We start from the raw sequence: 21999 nt of genomic DNA, 5'->3' as shown, positions 1-21999 counted from the left end.
CACCCCTGTTTAAGTTACTAAGTGCCGTAACTCAAAAAGTTTTAATCTTATTTTCACCAAAAAGTATACAGATCATTTGACCATCATAAGAAACAACTATATTAAGTTTCATGAAGTTATATTAAGTTTACGCCGGACAGACAAACGGACAGACAGACAGATGGACGGACACCGGACATTTGCATACCATAATACGTCCCGTTAAAATTTTGACGGGCGTATTAAAATGGAAAGTGCAACATACCACAATAATGTACATCACAATACTCCCATCTAGAGTTGACATCAGTTGTATAGCACCATGGACCTTGCGGTTCAGTATCTGGATTACGACAATAGTTATCCTGGTCACCCAGTGTCTCACTAAAATGATGTTTGTGTGGGGTTACCGAACTCCAAGCCTGACATGTTTTACCTGATTTGGTTATATTAACATGTCCTCTATAATTGCCTCCTAACAGAGTCATTCTACAGTGTTGGCCTATGAAAAGAAATAATTTTTGTTTTCATTCAATGCAATTCTTCTATATCAAAGATGGTTGAACAAAACTTATTAGGAGTTATAGTACAATGCATCGGTTTTGTTTCGCATACGTGAAATAATTTTGTTTGTATTTATATGTTAGGTTATCTATACTTCTTCAATCAGACTCCTGTTGAGGAAACCATGTAAGATTGGCTGGTAAATTCTGCTGTTAACATGTGTAGTCACTAACCTTCTATGAAGGCTATTTGTAAGACACAAAAAAAATTCACACAAATTTTTTGTGACTTAATATTCTGATGATTTCTACAATTGAATCTGACAGTTAGTTCTGCAAGGACCAAACTTAAATAAAATGTCACTGCTCCTGAAAATGTAGTACATATATGCCATGTTATATTCCGTGAAAAACATAACCATTAACAAATCAAGTGGGCAATATTCCAAATGGTTTTGCAATAGTGCAATATCGATTCAAAATGGCAATATCAAGTCTAATTAAATATATTCATGATTGCTCGTTTTTCCATAAAATTTGATTTCAAAAGTTCGAGCAAAAAATGGCCTATTAAACATGCTACCTACAATCTAAATGATCATATAAACCTACTTTGAAGGCTATATTAACACAGTTAGAAGTTTAGTTTCGCATTATGGCCATTTTTTAAATATGAAAGTTTTTGCACAATAAAATTGGTTTTTAGATAATTGAAGAATAATATAGCCTTCTTAGTGAGTTTATATGAATATTAATATTGTTTTTCAGCATGTTTTATAGGCCATTTAAATGTTTGGCAGTACGTATTTTCCTATCCGTACCGCTCATAGGTCCCAGAATTATTGAAGTGTTTTCAACAAAGATTTGACGCTCGATCTTTTCATTTCAATTTGATGGAAAAACAAGCAGAAATACATATGCTTTTTTTGTTGGGAACCTCTTGATAGATATATACCTATGGTTTCAGCAAAGGTATTACTGTAATTGTTTAAATTTTCCTGTAGACCAAATTTTTAAGACTTTTGTGACATGTTCACGCCCTTTTTTTGTAATATTTTGTATCAAATAAATGCAGATTATTGCCATGGTTACACCAAAAAAAGATAATATTTTTTTATTCTTACCATTAGAAATCAAATCTTTGGAAGATTCCCTTTCTATAGAATTCACATGAATAACACTAATATTAAGACTTCTTTGTTAGAAAGGAAGGGAATGAGGGTGTTTACAATCCATCTGCAGAAATATCGACAAGTTTACTGAACCCACTTCTACGTCTTTTAACCGTCAAGCAGATATAAAACATGAACTTATTAGATAATTTAAAATCAGATGGAAAATGATTATCTGACTGTATTAAAAAAAAACACAACACCATCGGTACAAACAGTCAAAATATTAAAATGGGCGATGTAGTCCAGATTCGCCATGATTCCCCGAGGATAACATGGAAGCTAGGAGACTTAGATGCACTTTGTCAAGAGAAAGATTAATATAATAGATCAGTGAAAATTAGAAAAACAAACGGATTGACTGGTCGTCTTATTTCAAAACTTTATCCATTAGAGGTTGCCGATTCAACAGTGCCATCAACAGCAGACCAGAAAGCGTAAATCGAAAAACTCAAGATGCGAAAATTGACTTCTTAATTTGTTATTTAAAGAATAGACCGTAAAGAGTACGCCGTAATTATGACATAAATTATAGTGAATAGACAGTTCGATTATTTCTATTTTATTGCATTGACTTAAAATGGATGATTATCATTTTCACATTTTGTATGTTAATTTCTTCTTGATAATATTTTATTAATATATAAAAAGAAGATGTGGTATGATAGCCAATGAGACCACTATCCGCAAGAGAACAGAAGAGAAAAATTAACAATTAAAGGTCACTGTACGGCTTCAGCAATGAGCAAAGCCACTACCGCATAGTCAGCTGAAAAAGGTCCCGAAATGACAATGTAAAACAATTCAAACAAGAAAACTAACGGCATAATTTATGTATTAATGTTCACTTCTCGGCGCCTCCAATCACCAGTGATAAGGATTTACCGAAAATATGTAACTGACGTCTCTAACGTTACCTCAGTCTTAACACTAAACCAAAAATCCTACGGCATTGGCATGTAAAATTGTTTTCGGGGTTTTAAAATTCTTCTCTACAAGCCAACAGAATCCAACTAAAATTTTCAAAAAAATAAGCTTCTGGCTAATTAACTCAAAAGTTAAGCGTAAAAGCTGTTGCCTAATGTTTACTTTACCTTTTGTTTAAGTAAAGTTTCCTTGTGCGCAACGTTACATTACATGAATACAATGTGTATGTCTAATTAATTCAAAGAGAAGTACTAACTACAGTATTCACGAAAGATGTCTCTAATAAAGAGGTGTCTCCTTTAACCCTGGTCTACTCCCTAAAGTAAAGTATAACTTATAGATGTCTCTAATAAAGTATGTTTCCTTTAACCCAGGTCTACTCCCTAAAGTAAAGTATAACTTATAGATGTCTCTAATAAAGAGGTGTCTCCTTTAACCCTGATCTACTCCCTAAAGTAAAGTATAACTTATAGATGTCTCTAATAAAGAGGTGTCTCCTTTAACCCTGATCTACTCCCTAAAGTAAAGTATAACTTATAGATTTCTCTAATAAAGAGGTGTCTCCTTTAACCCTGGTCTACTTCCTAAAGTAAAGTATAACTTATAGATTTCTCTAATAAAGAGGTGTCTCCTTTGACCCTGATCTACTCCCTAAAGTAAAGTATAACTTATAGATTTCTCTAATAAAGAGGTGTCTCCTTTGACCCTGGTCTACTCCCTAAAGTAAAGTATAACTTATAGATTTCTCTAATAAAGAGGTGTCTCCTTTAACCCTGGTCTACTTCCTAAAGTAAAGTATAACTTATAGATGTCTCTAATAAAGAGGTGTCTCCTTTAACCCTGGTCTACTTCCTAAAGTAAAGTGTAACTTATAGATTTCTCTAATAAAGTATGTCTCCTTTAACCCTGGTCTACTTCCTAAAGTAAAGTATAACTTATAGATTTCTCTAATAACGAGGTGTCTCCTTTGACCCTGATCTACTCCCTAAAGTAAAGTATAACTTATAGATTTCTCTAATAAAGAGGTGTCTCCTTTAACCCTAGTCTACTCCCTAAAGTAAAGTATAACTTATAGATTTCTCTAATAAAGAGGTGTCTCCTTTAACCCTGATCTACTCCCTAAAGTAAAGTATAACTTATAGATGTCTCTGATAAAGAGGTGTCTCCTTTAACCCTAGTCTACTCCCTAAAGTAAAGTATAACTTATAAATGTCTCTAATAACGAGGTGTCTCCTTTAACCATGGTCTAATCCCTTAAGTAAAGTATAACTTATAGATGTCTCCAATAAAGAGGTGTCTCTTTTAACCCTGGTCTACTCCCTAAAGTAAAGTATAACTTATAAATGTCTCTAATAACGAGGTGTCTCCTTTAACCCTGGTCTACTCCCTAAAGTAAAGTATAACTTATAAATGTCTCTAATAACGAGGTGTCTCCTTAAACCATGGTCTAATCCCTTAAGTAAAGTATAACTTATAGATGTCTCTGATAAAGAGGTGTCTCCTTTAACCCTAGTCTACTTCCTAAAGTAAAGTATAACTTATAGATGTCTCTAATAAAGAGGTGTCTCCTTTAACCCAGGTCTACTCCCTAAAGTAAAGTATAACTTATAGATTTCTCTAATAAAGAGGTGTCTCCTTTAACCATGGTCTACTTCCTAAAGTAAAGTATAACTTATAGATTTCTCTAATAACGAGGTGTCTCCTTTAACCCTAGTCTACTCCCTAAAGTAAAGTATAACTTATAGATGTCTCTGATAAAGAGGTGTCTCCTTTAACCCTAGTCTACTCCCTAAAGTAAAGTATAACTTATAAATGTCTCTAATAAAGAGGTGTCTCCTTTAACCATGGTCTACTTCCTAAAGTAAAGTATAACTTATAGATTTCTCTAATAACGAGGTGTCTCCTTTGACCCTGATCTACTCCCTAAAGTAAAGTATAACTTATAGATTTCTCTAATAAAGAGGTGTCTCCTTTAACCCTAGTCTACTCCCTAAAGTAAAGTATAACTTATAGATTTCTCTAATAAAGAGGTGTCTCCTTTAACCCTGATCTACTCCCTAAAGTAAAGTATAACTTATAGATGTCTCTGATAAAGAGGTGTCTCCTTTAACCCTAGTCTACTCCCTAAAGTAAAGTATAACTTATAAATGTCTCTAATAACGAGGTGTCTCCTTTAACCATGGTCTAATCCCTTAAGTAAAGTATAACTTATAGATGTCTCCAATAAAGAGGTGTCTCTTTTAACCCTGGTCTACTCCCTAAAGTAAAGTATAACTTATAAATGTCTCTAATAACGAGGTGTCTCCTTTAACCCTGGTCTACTCCCTAAAGTAAAGTATAACTTATAAATGTCTCTAATAACGAGGTGTCTCCTTTAACCATGGTCTAATCCCTTAAGTAAAGTATAACTTATAGATGTCTCTGATAAAGAGGTGTCTCCTTTAACCCTGGTCTACTCCCTAAAGTAAAGTATAACTTATAGATGTCTCTAATAAAGAGGTGTCTCCTTTAACCATGGTCTAATCCCTTAAGTAAAGTATAACTTATAAATGTCTCTAATAACGAGGTGTCTCCTTTAACCATGGTCTAATCCCTTAAGTAAAGTATAACTTATAGATGTCTCCAATAAAGAGGTGTCTCTTTTAACCCTGGTCTACTCCCTAAAGTAAAGTATAACTTATAGATGTCTCTAATAAAGAGGTGTCTCCTTTAACCCTGATCTACTCCCTAAAGTAAAGTATAACTTATAGATGTCTCTAATAAAGAGGTGTCTCCTTTAACCCTGGTCTACTCCCTAAAGTAAAGTATAACTTATAGATGTCTCTAATAAAGAGGTGTCTCCTTTAACCCTGATCTACTTCCTAAAGTAAAGTATAACTTATAGATTTCTCTAATAACGAGGTGTCTCCTTTGACCCTGGTCTACTTCCTAAAGTAAAGTATAACTTATAGATGTCTCTAATAAAGAGGTGTCTCCTTTAACCCTGATCTACTCCCTAAAGTAAAGTATAACTTATAGATTTCTCTAATAAAGAGGTGTCTCCTTTGACCCTGGTCTACTCCCTAATGTAAAGTATAACTTATAGATGTCTCTAATAAAGAGGTGTCTCATTTAACCCTGATCTACTTCCTAAAGTAAAGTATAACTTATAGATTTCTCTAATAAAGAGGTGTCTCCTTTAACCCTGATCTACTTCCTAAAGTAAAGTATAACTTATAGATTTCTCTAATAAAGAGGTGTCTCCTTTGACCCTGGTCTACTCCCTAAAGTAAAGTATAACTTATAGATGTCTCTAATAAAGAGGTGTCTCATTTAACCCTGATCTACTCCCTAAAGTAAAGTATAACTTATAGATTTCTCTAATAAAGAGGTGTCTCCTTTAACCCTAGTCTACTCCCTAAAGTAAAGTATAACTTATAGATTTCTCTAATAAAGAGGTGTCTCCTTTAACCCTGATCTACTCCCTAAAGTAAAGTATAACTTATAGATGTCTCTGATAAAGAGGTGTCTCCTTTAACCCTAGTCTACTCCCTAAAGTAAAGTATAACTTATAGATTTCTCTAATAAAGAGGTGTCTCCTTTAACCCTAGTCTACTCCATAAAGTAAAGTATAACTTATAGATTTCTCTAATAAAGAGGTGTCTCCTTTAACCCTAGTCTACTCCATAAAGTAAAGTATAACTTATAGATTTCTCTAATAAAGAGGTGTCTCCTTTGACCCTGGTCTACTCCCTAAAGTAAAGTATAACTTATAGATGTCTCTAATAAAGAGGTGTCTCATTTAACCCTGATCTACTTCCTAAAGTAAAGTATAACTTATAGATTTCTCTAATAAAGAGGTGTCTCCTTTAACCCTGATCTACTTCCTAAAGTAAAGTATAACTTATAGATTTCTCTAATAAAGAGGTGTCTCCTTTGACCCTGGTCTACTCCCTAAAGTAAAGTATAACTTATAGATGTCTCTAATAAAGAGGTGTCTCATTTAACCCTGATCTACTCCCTAAAGTAAAGTATAACTTATAGATTTCTCTAATAAAGAGGTGTCTCCTTTAACCCTAGTCTACTCCCTAAAGTAAAGTATAACTTATAGATGTCTCTAATAAAGAGGTGTCTCCTTTAACCCTAGTCTACTCCCTAAAGTAAAGTATAACTTATAGATTTCTCTAATAAAGAGGTGTCTCCTTTAACCCTAGTCTACTCCATAAAGTAAAGTATAACTTATAGATTTCTCTAATAAAGAGGTGTCTCCTTTAACCCTAGTCTACTCCATAAAGTAAAGTATAACTTATAGATTTCTCTAATAAAGAGGTGTCTCCTTTGACCCTGGTCTACTTCCTAAAGTAAAATATAACTTATAGATGTCTCTAATAAAGAGATGTCTCCTTTAACCCTGGTTTACTCCCTAAAGTAAAGTATAACTTATAGATTTCTCTAATAAAGAGGTGTCTCCTTTAACCCTGGTTTACTCCCTAAAGTAAAGTATAACTTATAGATGTCTCTAATAAAGAGGTGTCTCCTTTAACCCTGGTCTACTCCCTAAAGTAAAGTATAACTTATAGATGTCTCTAATAAAGAGGTGTCTCATTTAACCCTGGTCTACTCCCTAAAATAAAGCATAACTTATAGATTTCTCTAATAAAGAGGTGTCTCCTTTAACCCAGGTCTACTTCCTAAAGTAAAGTATAACTTATAGATGTCTCTAATAAAGAGATGTCTCCTTTAACCCAGGTCTACTCCCTAAAGTAAAGTATAACTTATAGATTTCTCTAATAAAGAGGTGTCTCCTTTAACCCTGGTCTACTCCCTAAAGTAAAGTATAACTTATAAATGTCTCTAATAACGAGGTGTCTCCTTTAACCATAGTCTACTCCCTAAAGTAAAGTATAACTTATAGATGTCTCTAATAAAGAGGTGTCTCCTTTGACCCTGGTCTACTTCCTAAAGTAAAGTATAACTTATAGATGTCTCTGATAAAGAGGTGTCTTCTTTAACCCTGGTCTACTTCCTAAAGTAATGTATAACTTATAGATGTCTCTAATAAAGAGGTGTCTCCTTTAACCCTGGTCTACTTCCTAAAGTAAAGTATAACTTATAGATGTCTCTAATAAAGAGGTGTCTCCTTTAACCCTGGTCTACTCCCTAAAGTAAAGTATAACTTATAGATGTCTCTAATAAAGAGGTGTCTCCTTTAACCCTGATCTACTCCCTAAAGTAAAGTATAACTTATAGATGTCTCTAATAAAGAGATGTTTCCTTTAACCCAGGTCTACTCCCTAAAGTAAAGTATAACGTATAGATGTCTCTAATAACGAGGTGTCTCCTTTAACCCTGGTCTACTCCCTAAAGTAAAGTATAACTTATAGATGTCTCTAATAAAGAGGTGTCTCCTTTAACCCTTGTCTACTCCCTAAAGTAAAGTATAACTTATAGATGTCTCTAATAAAGAGGTGTCTCCTTTGACCCTGGTCTACTCCCTAAAGTAAAGTATAACTTATAGATGTCTCTAATAAAGAGGTGTCTCCTTTAACCATGGTCTACTCCCTAAAGTAAAGTATAACTTATAGATGTCTCTAATAAAGAGGTGTCTCATTTAACCCTGGTCTACTCCCTAAAGTAATGTATAACTTATAGATTTCTCTAATAACGAGGTGTCTCCTTTAACCATGGTCTAATCCCTTAAGTAAAGTATAACTTATAGATGTCTCTAATAAAGAGGTGTCTCTTTTAACCCTGGTCTACTCCCTAAAGTAAAGTATAACTTATAGATGTCTCTAATAAAGAGGTGTCTCATTTAACCCTGGTATAATCCCTTAAGTAAAGTAAAATTTATAGATGTCTCTAATAAAGAGGTGTCTCCTTTAACCCTGGTTTACTCCCTAAAGTAAAGTATAACTTATAGATGTCTCTAATAAAGAGGTGTCTCCTTTAACCATGGTCTACTCCCTAAAGTAAAGTATAACTTATAGATGTCTCTAATAAAGAGGTGTCTCATTTAACCCTGGTCTACTCCCTAAAAAAATGTATAACTTATAGATTTCTCTAATAACGAGGTGTCTCCTTTGACCCTAGTCTACTGCCTAAAGTAAAGTATAACATATAGATGTCTCTAATAAAGAGGTGTCTCCTTTGAACCTGGTCTACTCCCTAAAGTAAAGTATAACTTATAGATGTCTCTAATAAAGAGGTGTCTCCTTTGGCCCTGGTCTACTCCCTAAAGTAAAGTATAACTTATAGATTTCTCTAATAACGAGGTGTCTCCTTTGACCCTGGTCTACTCCCTAAAGTAAAGTATAACTTATAGATTTCTCTAATAACGAGGTGTCTCCTTTAACCCTAGTCTACTCCCTAAAGTAAAGTATAACTTATAGATTTCTCTAATAACGAGGTGTCTCCTTTGACCCTGGTCTACTTCCTAAAGTAAAGTATAACTTATAGATGTCTCTAATAAAGAGGTGTCTCCTTTAACCCTGATCTACTCCCTAAAGTAAAGTATAACTTATAGATGTCTCTAATAAAGAGATGTCTCCTTTAACACTAGTCTACTCCCTAAAGTAAAGTATAACTTATAGATTTCTCTAATAAAGAGGTGTCTCCTTTAACCCAGGTCTACTTCCTAAAGTAAAGTGTAACTTATAGATTTCTCTAATAACGAGGTGTCTCCTTTAACCCTAGTCTACTTCCTAAAGTAAAGTGTAACTTATAGATTTCTCTAATAAAGAGGTGTCTCCTTTAACCCAGGTCTACTTCCTAAAGTAAAGTGTAACTTATAGATGTCTCTAATAAAGAGGTGTCTCCTTTAACCCTTGTCTACTTCCTAAAGTAAAGTATTACTTATAGATGTCTCTAATAAAGAGGTGTCTCCGTTAACCCTAGTCTATTCCCTAAAGTAAAGTATAACTTATAGATTTCTCTAATAAAGAGGTGTCTCCTTTAACCCTTGTCTACTTCCTAAAGTAAAGTATTACTTATAGATGTCTCTGATAAAGAGGTGTCTTCTCTAACCCTGATCTACTCCCTAAAGTAAAGTATAACTTATAGATTTCTCTAATAAAGAGGTGTCTCCTTTAACCCTTGTCTACTTCCTAAAGTAAAGTATTTCTGATAGATGTCTCTAATAAAGAGGTGTCTCCGTTAACCCTGGTCTACTCCCGTAAATAAGCAATAAATTATAGGTGTATCTAATACAGAAGTGTCTCATCTTACCCTGGTCTACTCCCGTAAATAAACTATTAATTACAAATGTCTCTAATAAAGAGATGTCTCCTTTAACCCTAGTCTACTCCCTAAAGTAAAGCATAACTTATAGATTTCTCTAATAAAGAGGTGTCTCCTTTAACCCAGGTCTACTTCCTAAAGTAAAGTGTAACTTATAGATGTCTCTAATAAAGAGGTGTCTCCTTTAACCCTGATCTACTCCCTAAAGTAAAGTATAACTTATAGATTTCTCTAATAAAGAGGTGTCTCCTTTAACCCTAGTCTACTCCCTAAAGTAAAGTATAACTTATAGATTTCTCTAATAACGAGGTGTCTCCTTTAACCCTGATCTACTCCCGAAAGTAAAGCATAACTTATAGATTTCTCTAATAAAGAGGTGTCTCCTTTAACCCAGGTCTACTTCCTAAAGTAAAGTGTAACTTATAGATGTCTCTAATAAAGAGGTGTCTCCTTTAACCCTGATCTACTCCCTAAAGTAAAGTATAACGTATAGATGTCTGTAATAAAGAGGTGTCTCCTTTAACCCTAGTCTACTTCCTAAAGTAAAGTATAACTTATAGATGTCTCTAATAAAGAGGTGTCTCCTTTAACCCTAGTCTACTCCCTAAAGTAAAGTATAACTTATAGATTTCTCTAATAAAGAGGTGTCTCATTTAACCCAGGTCTACTTCCTAAAGTAAAGTATAACTTATAGATGTCTCTAATAAAGAGGTGTCTCCTTTAACCCTAGTCTACTCCCTAAAGTAAAGTATAACTTATAGATGTCTCTAATAAAGAGGTGTCTCCTTTAACCCTAGTCTACTCCCTAAAGTAAAGTATTACGTATAGATGTCTCTAATAAAGAGGTGTCTTCTCTAACCCTGATCTACTCCCTAAAGTAAAGTATAACTTATAGATGTCTCTAATAAATAGGTGTCTCTTTTAACCCTTGTCTACTCCATAAAGTAAAGTATAACTTATAGATGTCTCTAATAAAGAGGTGTCTCCTTTAACCCTAGTCTACTCCCTAAAGTAAAGTATAACTTATAGAATTCTCTAATAAAGAGGTGTCTCCTTTAACCCTGATCAACTCCCTAAAGTAAAGTATAACTTATAGATTTCTCTAATAAAGAGGTGTCTCCTTTAACCCAGGTCTACTTCCTAAAGTAAAGTGTAACTTATACATGTCTCTAATAAAGAGGTGTCTCCTTTAACCCTGATCTACTCCCTAAAGTAAAGTATAACTTATAGATTTCTCTAATAAAGAGGTGTCTCCTTTAACCCTAGTCTACTCCCTAAAGTAAAGCATAACTTATAGATTTCTCTAATAAAGAGGTGTCTCCTTTAACCCAGGTCTACTCCCTAAAGTAAAGTATAACTTATAGATTTCTCTAATAAAGAGGTGTCTCCTTTAACCCTAGTCTACTCCCTAAAGTAAAGTATAACTTATAGATTTCTCTAATAAAGAGGTGTCTCCTTTAACCCTAGTCTACTCCCTAAAGTAAAGTATAACTTATAGATTTCTCTAATAAAGAGGTGTCTCCTTTAATTCTTGTCTACTCCATAAAGTAAAGTATAACTTATAGATTTCTCTAATAAAGAGATGTCTCCTTTAACCCTAGTCTACTCCCTAAAGTAAAGTGTAACTTATAGATGTCTCTAATAAAGAGGTGTCTCCTTTAACCCTGGTCTAATCCCTTAAGTAAAGTATAACTTATAGATTTCTCTAATAAAGAGGTGTCTCCTTTAACCCTAGTCTACTCCCTAAAGTAAAGTATAACTTATAGATGTCTCTAATAAAGAGGTGTCTCCTTTAACCCTAGTCTACTCCCTAAAGTAATGTATAACTTATAGATGTCTCTAATAAAGAGGTGTCTCATTTAACCCTGGTCTACTTCCTAAAGTAAAGTATAACTTATAGATGTCTCTAATAAAGAGGTGTCTCATTTAACCCTGGTCTACTCCCTAAAGTAAAGTATAACTTATAGATGTCTCTAATAAAGAGGTGTCTCCTTTAACCATGGTCTACTCCCTAAAGTAAAGTATAACTTATAGATGTCTCTAATAAAGAGGTGTCTCCTTTAACCATGGTCTACTCCCTAAAGTAAAGTATAACTTATAGATGTCTCTAATAAAGAGGTGTCTCATTTAACCCTGGTCTACTCCCTAAAGTAAAGTATAACTTATAGATGTCTCTAATAAAGAGGTGTCTCATTTAACCCTGGTCTACTTCCTAAAGTAAAGTATAACTTATAGATGTCTCTAATAAAGAGGTGTCTCCTTTAACCCAGGTCTACTTCCTAAAGTAAAGTATAACTTATAGATGTCTCTAATAAAGAGGTGTCTCATTTAACCCTGGTCTACTCCCTAAAGTAAAGTATAACTTATAGATGTCTCTAATAAAGAGGTGTCTCCTTTAACCATGGTCTACTCCCTAAAGTAAAGTATAACTTATAGATGTCTCTAATAAAGAGGTGTCTCCTTTAACCATGGTATACTCCCTAAAGTAAAGTATAACTTATAGATGTCTCTAATAAAGAGGTGTCTCATTTAACCCTGGTCTACTCCCTAAAGTAATGTATAACTTATAGATTTCTCTAATAACGAGGTGTCTCCTTTAACCATGGTCTAATCCCTTAAGTAAAATATAACTTATAGATGTCTCTAATAAAGAGGTGTCTCCTTTAACCCTGGTCTACTCCCTAAAGTAAAGTATAACTTATAGATGTCTCTAATAAAGAGGTGTCTCCTTTAACCCTGGTCTACTTCCTAAAGTAAAGTATAACTTATAGATTTCTCTAATAACGAGGTGTCTCCTTTAACCCTGGTCTACTTCCTAAAGTAAAGTATAACTTATAGATGTCTCTAATAAAGAGGTGTCTCCTTTAACCCTGGTCTACTTCCTAAAGTAAAGTATAACTTATAGATGTCTCTAATAAAGAGGTGTCTCCGTTAACCCTAGTCTATTCCCTAAAGTAAAGTATAACTTATAGATTTCTCTAATAAAGAGGTGTCTCCTTTAACCCTTGTCTACTTCCTAAAGTAAAGTATTACTTATAGATGTCTCTGATAAAGAGGTGTCTTCTCTAACCCTGATCTACTCCCTAAAGTAAAGTATAACTTATAGATTTCTCTAATAAAGAGGTGTCTCCTTTAACCCTTGTCTACTTCCTAAAGTAAAGTATTTCTTATAGATGTCTCTAATAAAGAGGTGTCTCCGTTAACCCTGGTCTACTCCCGTAAATAAGCAATACATTATAGGTGTATCTAATACAGAAGTGTCTCATCTTACCCTGGTCTACTCCCGTAAATAAACTATTAATTACAAATGTCTCTAATAAAGAGATGTCTCCTTTAACCCTAGTCTACTCCCTAAAGTAAAGCATAACTTATAGATTTCTCTAATAAAGAGGTGTCTCCTTTAACCCAGGTCTACTTCCTAAAGTAAAGTGTAACTTATAGATGTCTCTAATAAAGAGGTGTCTCCTTTAACCCTGATCTACTCCCTAAAGTAAAGTATAACTTATAGATTTCTCTAATAAAGAGGTGTCTCCTTTAACCCTAGTCTACTCCCTAAAGTAAAGTATAACTTATAGATTTTTCTAATAACGAGGTGTCTCCTTTAACCCTGATCTACTCCCGAAAGTAAAGCATAACTTATAGATTTCTCTAATAAAGAGGTGTCTCCTTTAACCCAGGTCTACTTCCTAAAGTAAAGTGTAACTTATAGATGTCTCTAATAAAGAGGTGTCTCCTTTAACCCTGATCTACTCCCTAAAGTAAAGTATAACGTATAGATGTCTGTAATAAAGAGGTGTCTCCTTTAACCCTAGTCTACTTCCTAAAGTAAAGTATAACTTATAGATGTCTCTAATAAAGAGGTGTCTCCTTTAACCCTAGTCTACTCCCTAAAGTAAAGTATAACTTATAGATTTCTCTAATAAAGAGGTGTCTCATTTAACCCAGGTCTACTTCCTAAAGTAAAGTATAACTTATAGATGTCTCTAATAAAGAGGTGTCTCCTTTAACCCTAGTCTACTCCCTAAAGTAAAGTATAACTTATAGATTTCTCTAATAAAGAGGTGTATCCTTTAACCCTTGTCTACTTCCTAAAGTAAAGTATTACGTATAGATGTCTCTAATAAAGAGGTGTCTTCTCTAACCCTGATCTACTCCCTAAAGTAAAGTATAACTTATAGATGTCTCTAATAAAGAGGTGTCTCTTTTAACCCTTGTCTACTCCATAAAGTAAAGTATAACTTATAGATGTCTCTAATAAAGAGGTGTCTCCTTTAACCCTAGTCTACTCCCTAAAGTAAAGTATAACTTATAGAATTCTCTAATAAAGAGGTGTCTCCTTTAACCCTGATCAACTCCCTAAAGTAAAGTATAACTTATAGATTTCTCTAATAAAGAGGTGTCTCCTTTAACCCAGGTCTACTTCCTAAAGTAAAGTGTAACTTATACATGTCTCTAATAAAGAGGTGTCTCCTTTAACCCTGATCTACTCCCTAAAGTAAAGTATAACTTATAGATTTCTCTAATAAAGAGGTGTCTCCTTTAACCCTAGTCTACTCCCTAAAGTAAAGCATAACTTATAGATTTCTCTAATAAAGAGGTGTCTCCTTTAACCCAGGTCTACTCCCTAAAGTAAAGTATAACTTATAGATTTCTCTAATAAAGAGGTGTCTCCTTTAACCCTAGTCTACTCCCTAAAGTAAAGTATAACTTATAGATTTCTCTAATAAAGAGGTGTCTCCTTTAACCCTAGTCTACTCCCTAAAGTAAAGTATAACTTATAGATTTCTCTAATAAAGAGGTGTCTCCTTTAATTCTTGTCTACTCCATAAAGTAAAGTATAACTTATAGATTTCTCTAATAAAGAGATGTCTCCTTTAACCCTAGTCTACTCCCTAAAGTAAAGTGTAACTTATAGATGTCTCTAATAAAGAGGTGTCTCCTTTGACCATAGTCTACTTCCTAAAGTAAAGTATAACTTATAGATGTCTCTAATAAAGAGGTGTCTCATTTAACCCTGGTCTACTCCCTAAAGTAAAGTATAACTTATAGATGTCTCTAATAAAGAGGTGTCTCCTTTAACCATGGTCTACTCCCTAAAGTAAAGTATAACTTATAGATGTCTCTAATAAAGAGGTGTCTCCTTTAACCATGGTCTACTCCCTAAAGTAAAGTATAACTTATAGATGTCTCTAATAAAGAGGTGTCTCATTTAACCCTGGTCTACTCCCTAAAGTAATGTATAACTTATAGATTTCTCTAATAACGAGGTGTCTCCTTTAACCATGGTCTAATCCCTTAAGTAAAATATAACTTATAGATGTCTCTAATAAAGAGGTGTCTCCTTTAACCCTGGTCTACTCCCTAAAGTAAAGTATAACTTATAGATGTCTCTAATAAAGAGGTGTCTCCTTTAACCCTGGTCTACTTCCTAAAGTAAATTATAACTTATAGATGTCTCTAATAAAGAGGTGTCTCCTTTAACCCTAGTCTACTCCATAAAGTAAAGTATAACTTATAGATGTCTCTAATAAAGAGGTGTCTCCTTTAACCCTAGTCTACTCCCTTAAGTAAGGTATAACTTATAGATGTCTCTAATAAAGAGGTGTCTCCTTTAACCCTGGTCTACTTCCTAAAGTAAATTATAACTTATAGATGTCTCTAATAAAGAGGTGTCTCCTTTAACCCTGGTCTACTCCCTAAAGTAAAGTATAACTTATAGATGTCTCTAATAAAGAGGTGTCTCCTTTAACCCTGGTCTACTCCCTAAAGTAAAGTATAACTTATAGATGTCTTTAATAAAGAGGTGTCTCCTTTAACCCTGGTTTACTTCCTAAAGTAAATTATAACTTATAGATGTCTCTAATAAAGAGGTGTCTCCTTTAACCCTGGTCTACTCCCTATAGTAATGTATAACTTATAGATTTCTCTAATAAAGAGGTGTCTCCTTTAACCCTGGTCTACTTCCTAAAGTAAATTATAACTTATAGATGTCTCTAATAAAGAGGTGTCTCCTTTAACCCTGGTCTACTCCCTAAAGTAATGTATAACTTATAGATTTCTCTAATAAAGAGGTGTCTCCTTTAACCCAGGTCTACTTCCTAAAGTAAAGTATAACTTATAGATGTCTCTAATAAAGAGGTGTCTTCTTTAACCCTGGTCTACTCCATAAAGTAAAGTATAACTTATAGATGTCTCTAATAAAGAGGTGTCTCCTTTAACCCTAGTCTACTCCATAAAGTAAAGTATAACTTATAGATTTCTCTAATAAAGAGGTGTCTCCTTTGACCCTGGTCTACTTCCTAAAGTAAAGTATAACTTATAGATGTCTCTAATAAAGAGGTGTCTCCTTTAACCCTAGTCTACTCCATAAAGTAAAGTATAACTTATAGATTTCTCTAATAAAGAGGTGTCTCCTTTGACCCTGGTCTACTTCCTAAAGTAAAGTATAACTTATAGATGTCTCTAATAAAGAGGTGTCTCATTTAACCCTAGTCTACTCCCTAAAGTAAAGTATAACTTATAGATGTCTCTAATAAAGAGGTGTCTCCTTTAACCCTAGTCTACTCCATAAAGTAAAGTATAACTTATAGATTTCTCTAATAAAGAAGTGTCTCCTTTGACCCTGGTCTACTTCCTAAAGTAAAGTATAACTTATAGATGTCTCTAATAAAGAGGTGTCTCCTTTAACTCTGATCTACTCCCTAAAGTAAAGTATAACTTATAGATGTCTCTAATAAAGAGGTGTCTCCTTTAACCCAGATCTACTCCCTAAAGTAAAGTATAACTTATAGATGTCTCTAATAAAGAGGTGTCTCATTTAACCCTGGTCTACTCCCTTAAGTAAAGTGTAACTTATAGATGTCTCTAATAAAGAGGTGTCTCCTTTAACTCTGATCTACTCCCTAAAGTAAAGTTAACTTATAGATGTCTCTAATAAAGAGGTGTCTCCTTTAACCCTGATCTACTCCCTAAAGTAAAGTATAACTTATAGATGTCTCTAATAAAGAGGTGTCTCCTTTAACCCTGGTCTACTCCCTAAAGTAAAGTATAACTTATAGATTTCTCTAATAAAGAGGTGTCTCATTTAACCCTGATCTACTCCCTAAAGTAAAGTATAACTTATAGATGTCTCTAATAAAGAGGTGTCTCCTTTAACCCTGATCTACTCCCTAAAGTAAAGTATAACTTATAGATGTCTCTAATAAAGAGGTGTCTCATTTAACCCTGGTCTACTCCCTTAAGTAAAGTGTAACTTATAGATGTCTCTAATAAAGAGGTGTCTCCTTTAACTCTGGTCTACTCCCTAAAGTAAAGTATAACTTATAGATTTCTCTAATAACGAGGTGTCTCATTTAACCCTGATCTACTCCCTTAAGTAAAGTATAACTTATAGATGTCTCTAATAAAGAGGTGTCTCTTTTAACCCTGGTCTACTCCCTAAAGTAAAGTATAACTTATAGATGTCTCTAATAAAGAGGTGTCTCCTTTAACCCTAGTCTACTCCCTAAAGTAAAGTATAACTTATAGATGTCTCTAATAAAGAGGTGTCTCCTTTAACTCTGGTCTACTCCCTAAAGTAAAGTATAACTTATAGATTTCTCTAATAACGAGGTGTCTCATTTAACCCTGATCTACTCCCTTAAGTAAAGTATAACTTATAGATGTCTCTAATAAAGAGGTGTCTCTTTTAACCCTGGTCTACTCCCTAAAGTAAAGTATAACTTATAGATGTCTCTAATAAAGAGGTGTCTCCTTTAACCATGGTCTACTCCCTAAAGTAAAGTATAACTTATAGATGTCTCTAATAAAGAGGTGTCTCCTTTAACTCTGGTCTACTCCCTAAAGTAAAGTGTAACTTATAGATGTCTCTAATAACGAGGTGTCTCCTTTAACCCTGGTCTACTCCCTAAAGTAAAGTATAACTTATAGATGTCTCTAATAAAGAGGTGTCTCCTTTAACCCTAGTCTACTCCCTAAAGTAAAGTATAACTTATAGATGTCTCTAATAAAGAGGTGTCTCCTTTAACTCTGGTCTACTCCCTAAAGTAAAGTATAACTTATAGATGTCTCTAATAAAGAGGTGTCTCCTTTAACCCTAGTCTACTCCCTAAAGTAAAGTGTAACTTATAGATGTCTCTAATAAAGAGGTGTCTCCTTTAACTCTGGTCTACTCCCTAAAGTAAAGTATAACTTATAGATTTCTCTAATAACGAGGTGTCTCATTTAACCCTGATCTACTCCCTTAAGTAAAGTATAACTTATAGATGTCTCTAATAAAGAGGTGTCTCTTTTAACCCTGGTCTACTCCCTAAAGTAAAGTATAACTTATAGATGTCTCTAATAAAGAGGTGTCTCCTTTAACCATGGTCTACTCCCTAAAGTAAAGTATAACTTATAGATGTCTCTAATAAAGAGGTGTCTCCTTTGACCCTGGTCTACTCCCTAAAGTAAAGTATAACTTATAGATGTCTCTAATAAAGAGGTGTTTCCTTTGACCATAGTCTACTCCCTAAAGTAAAGTATAACTTATAGATGTCTCTAATAAAGAGGTGTCTCATTTAACCCTGATCTACTCCCTAAAGTAAAGTATAACTTATAGATGTCTCTAATAAAGAGGTGTCTCCTTTGACCCTGGTCTACTCCCTAAAGTAAAGTATAACTTATAGATGTCTCTAATAAAGAGGTGTCTCCTTTAACCCTGATCTACTCCCTAAAGTAAAGTATAACTTATAGATGTCTCTAATAAAGAGGTGTCTCATTTAACCCTGGTCTACTCCCTAAAGTAATGTATAACTTATAGATTTCTCTAATAACGAGGTGTCTCCTTTAACCATGGTCTAATCCCTTAAGTAAAGTATAACTTATAGATGTCTCTAATAAAGAGGTGTCTCTTTTAACCCTGGTCTACTCCCTAAAGTAAAGTATTACTTATAGATTTCTCTAATAAAGAGGTGTCTCCTTTAACCCTGGTCTACTCCCTAAAGTAATGTATAACTTATAGATTTCTCTAATAACGAGGTGTCTCCTTTAACCATGCTATAATCCCTTAAGTAAAGTAAAATTTATAGATGTCTCTAATAAAGAGGTGTCTCCTTTAACCCTGGTTTACTCCCTAAAGTAAAGTATTACTTATAGATTTCTCTAATAAAGAGGTGTCTCCTTTAACCCTGATCTACTCCCTAAAGTAAAGTATAACTTATAGATGTCTCTAATAAAGAGGTGTCTCCTTTAACCTTGGTCTACTCCCTAAAGTAAAGTATAACTTATAGATGTCTCTAATAACGAGGTGTCTCCTTTGACCCTGGTCTACTCCCTAAAGTAAAGTATAACTTATAGATTTCTCTAATAACGAGGTGTCTCCTTTAACCCTAGTCTACTCCCTAAAGTAAAGTATAACTTATAGATTTCTCTAATAACGAGGTGTCTCCTTTGACCCTGGTCTACTTCCTAAAGTAAAGTATAACTTATAGATGTCTCTAATAAAGAGGTGTCTCCTTTAACCCTGATCTACTCCCTAAAGTAAAGTATAACTTATAGATGTCTCTAATAAAGAGATGTCTCCTTTAACCCTAGTCTACTCCCTAAAGTAAAGTATAACTTATAGATTTCTCTAATAAAGAGGTGTCTCCTTTAACCCAGGTCTACTTCCTAAAGTAAAGTGTAACTTATAGATTTCTCTAATAACGAGGTGTCTCCTTTAACCCTAGTCTACTTCCTAAAGTAAAGTGTAACTTATAGATTTCTCTAATAAAGAGGTGTCTCCTTTAACCCAGGTCTACTTCCTAAAGTAAAGTGTAACTTATAGATGTCTCTAATAAAGAGGTGTCTCCTTTGACCCTGGTCTACTTCCTAAAGTAAAGTATTACTTATAGATGTCTCTAATAACGAGGTGTCTCCTTTGACCCTAGTCTACTCCCTAAAGTAAAGTATAACTTATAGATGTCTCTAATAAAGAGGTGTCTCCGTTAACCCTAGTCTATTCCCTAAAGTAAAGTATAACTTATAGATTTCTCTAATAAAGAGGTGTCTCCTTTAACCCTTGTCTACTTCCTAAAGTAAAGTATTACTTATAGATGTCTCTGATAAAGAGGTGTCTTCTCTAACCTTGATCTACTCCCTAAAGTAAAGTATAACTTATAGATTTCTCTAATAAAGAGGTGTCTCCTTTAACCCTTGTCTACTTCCTAAAGTAAAGTATTTCTTATAGATGTCTCTAATAAAGAGGTGTCTCCGTTAACCCTGGTCTACTCCCGTAAATAAGCAATAAATTATAGGTGTATCTAATACAGAAGTGTCTCATCTTACCCTGGTCTACTCCCGTAAATAAACTATTAATTACAAATGTCTCTAATAAAGAGATGTCTCCTTTAACCCTAGTCTACTCCCTAAAGTAAAGCATAACTTATAGATTTCTCTAATAAAGAGGTGTCTCCTTTAACCCAGGTCTACTTCCTAAAGTAAAGTGTAACTTATAGATGTCTCTAATAAAGAGGTGTCTCCTTTAACCCTGATCTACTCCCTAAAGTAAAGTATAACTTATAGATTTCTCTAATAAAGAGGTGTCTCCTTTAACCCTAGTCTACTCCCTAAAGTAAAGTATAACTTATAGATTTCTCTAATAACGAGGTGTCTCCTTTAACCCTGATCTACTCCCGAAAGTAAAGCATAACTTATAGATTTCTCTAATAAAGAGGTGTCTCCTTTAACCCAGGTCTACTTCCTAAAGTAAAGTGTAACTTATAGATGTCTCTAATAAAGAGGTGTCTCCTTTAACCCTTGTCTACTTCCTAAAGTAAAGTATAACTTATAGATGTCTCTAATAACGAGGTGTCTCCTTTAACCCTGGTCTACTCCCTAAAGTAAAGTATAACTTATAGATGTCTGTAATAAAGAGATGTCTCCTTTAACCCTAGTCTACTTCCTAAAGTAAAGTATAACTTATAGATTTCTCTAATAAAGAGGTGTCTCCTTTAACCCTGGTCTACTCCCTAAAGTAAAGTATAACTTATAAATGTCTCTAATAACGAGGTGTCTCCTTTAACCATGGTCTAATCCCTTAAGTAAAGTATAACTTATAGATGTCTCCAATAAAGAGGTGTCTCTTTTAACCCTTGTCTACTCCATAAAGTAATGTATAACTTATAGATTTCTCTAATAACGAGGTGTCTCCTTTAACCCTTGTCTACTTCCTAAAGTAAAGTATAACTTATAGATGTCTCTAATAAAGAGGTGTCTCCTTTAACCCAGGTCTACTCCCTAAAGTAAAGTATAACTTATAGATGTCTCTAATAAAGAGGTGTCTCCTTTAACCCTTGTCTACTTCCTAAAGTAAAGTATAACTTATAGATTTCTCTAATAAAGAGGTGTCTCTTTTAACCCTTGTCTACTCCATAAAGTAATGTATAACTTATAGATTTCTCTAATAACGAGGTGTCTCCTTTAACCCTTGTCTACTTCCTAAAGTAAAGTATAACTTATAGATGTCTCTAATAAAGAGGTGTCTCCTTTAACCCTGGTCTACTCCCTAAAGTAAAGTATAACTTATAGATGTCTCTAATAAAGAGGTGTCTCCTTTAACCCAGGTCTACTCCCTAAAGTAAAGTGTAACTTATAGATGTCTCTAATAAAGAGGTGTCTCCTTTAACCCAGGTCTACTCCCTAAAGTAAAGTATAACTTATAGATGTCTCTAATAAAGAGGTGTCTCCTTTAACCCAGGTCTACTCCCTAAAGTAAAGTATAACTTATAGATGTCTCTAATAAAGAGGTGTCTCCTTTAACCCAGGTCTACTCCCTAAAGTAAAGTATAACTTATAGATGTCTCTAATAAAGAGGTGTCTCCTTTAACCCTGGTCTACTCCCTAAAGTAAAGTATAACTTATAGATTTCTCTAATAAAGAGGTGTCTCCTTTAACCATGGTCTACTCCCTAAAGTAAAGTATAACTTATAGATGTCTCTAATAAAGAGGTGTCTATTCTAACCCTGATCTACTCCCTAAAGTAAAGTATAACTTATAGATGTCTCTAATAAAGAGGTGTCTATTCTAACCCTGATCTACTCCCTAAAGTAAAGTATAACTTATAGATGTCTCTAATAAAGAGGTGTCTCCTTTAACCCTCGTCTACTTCCTAAAGTAAAGTGTAACTTATAGATGTCTCTAATAAAGAGGTGTCTCCTTTAACCATGGTCTACTCCCTAAAGTAA

General features: G+C 33.9%; 1 protein-coding gene across 1 annotated transcript in view; it reads right to left on the bottom strand.

Moving 5' to 3' along the window:
- The window catches only part of LOC134699519 (uncharacterized), a 132324-nt gene that overhangs the window by 68216 nt on the left and 42109 nt on the right, over nucleotides 1–21999 (bottom strand). The window contains exon 5 of the mRNA XM_063561117.1: nucleotides 245–481. Within this exon, the coding sequence (XP_063417187.1) occupies nucleotides 245–481 (237 nt within the window). The remainder of the gene's footprint in view (nucleotides 1–244; nucleotides 482–21999) is intronic.

This window comes from Mytilus trossulus, unplaced genomic scaffold (assembly GCF_036588685.1).
Source record: "Mytilus trossulus isolate FHL-02 unplaced genomic scaffold, PNRI_Mtr1.1.1.hap1 h1tg000070l__unscaffolded, whole genome shotgun sequence".
In the NCBI taxonomy this organism is placed as follows: Eukaryota; Metazoa; Mollusca; class Bivalvia; order Mytilida; family Mytilidae; genus Mytilus; species Mytilus trossulus.
Note: the sequence above shows the minus strand (reverse complement) of the source record. Positions and strands in the feature narration are given on the sequence as shown.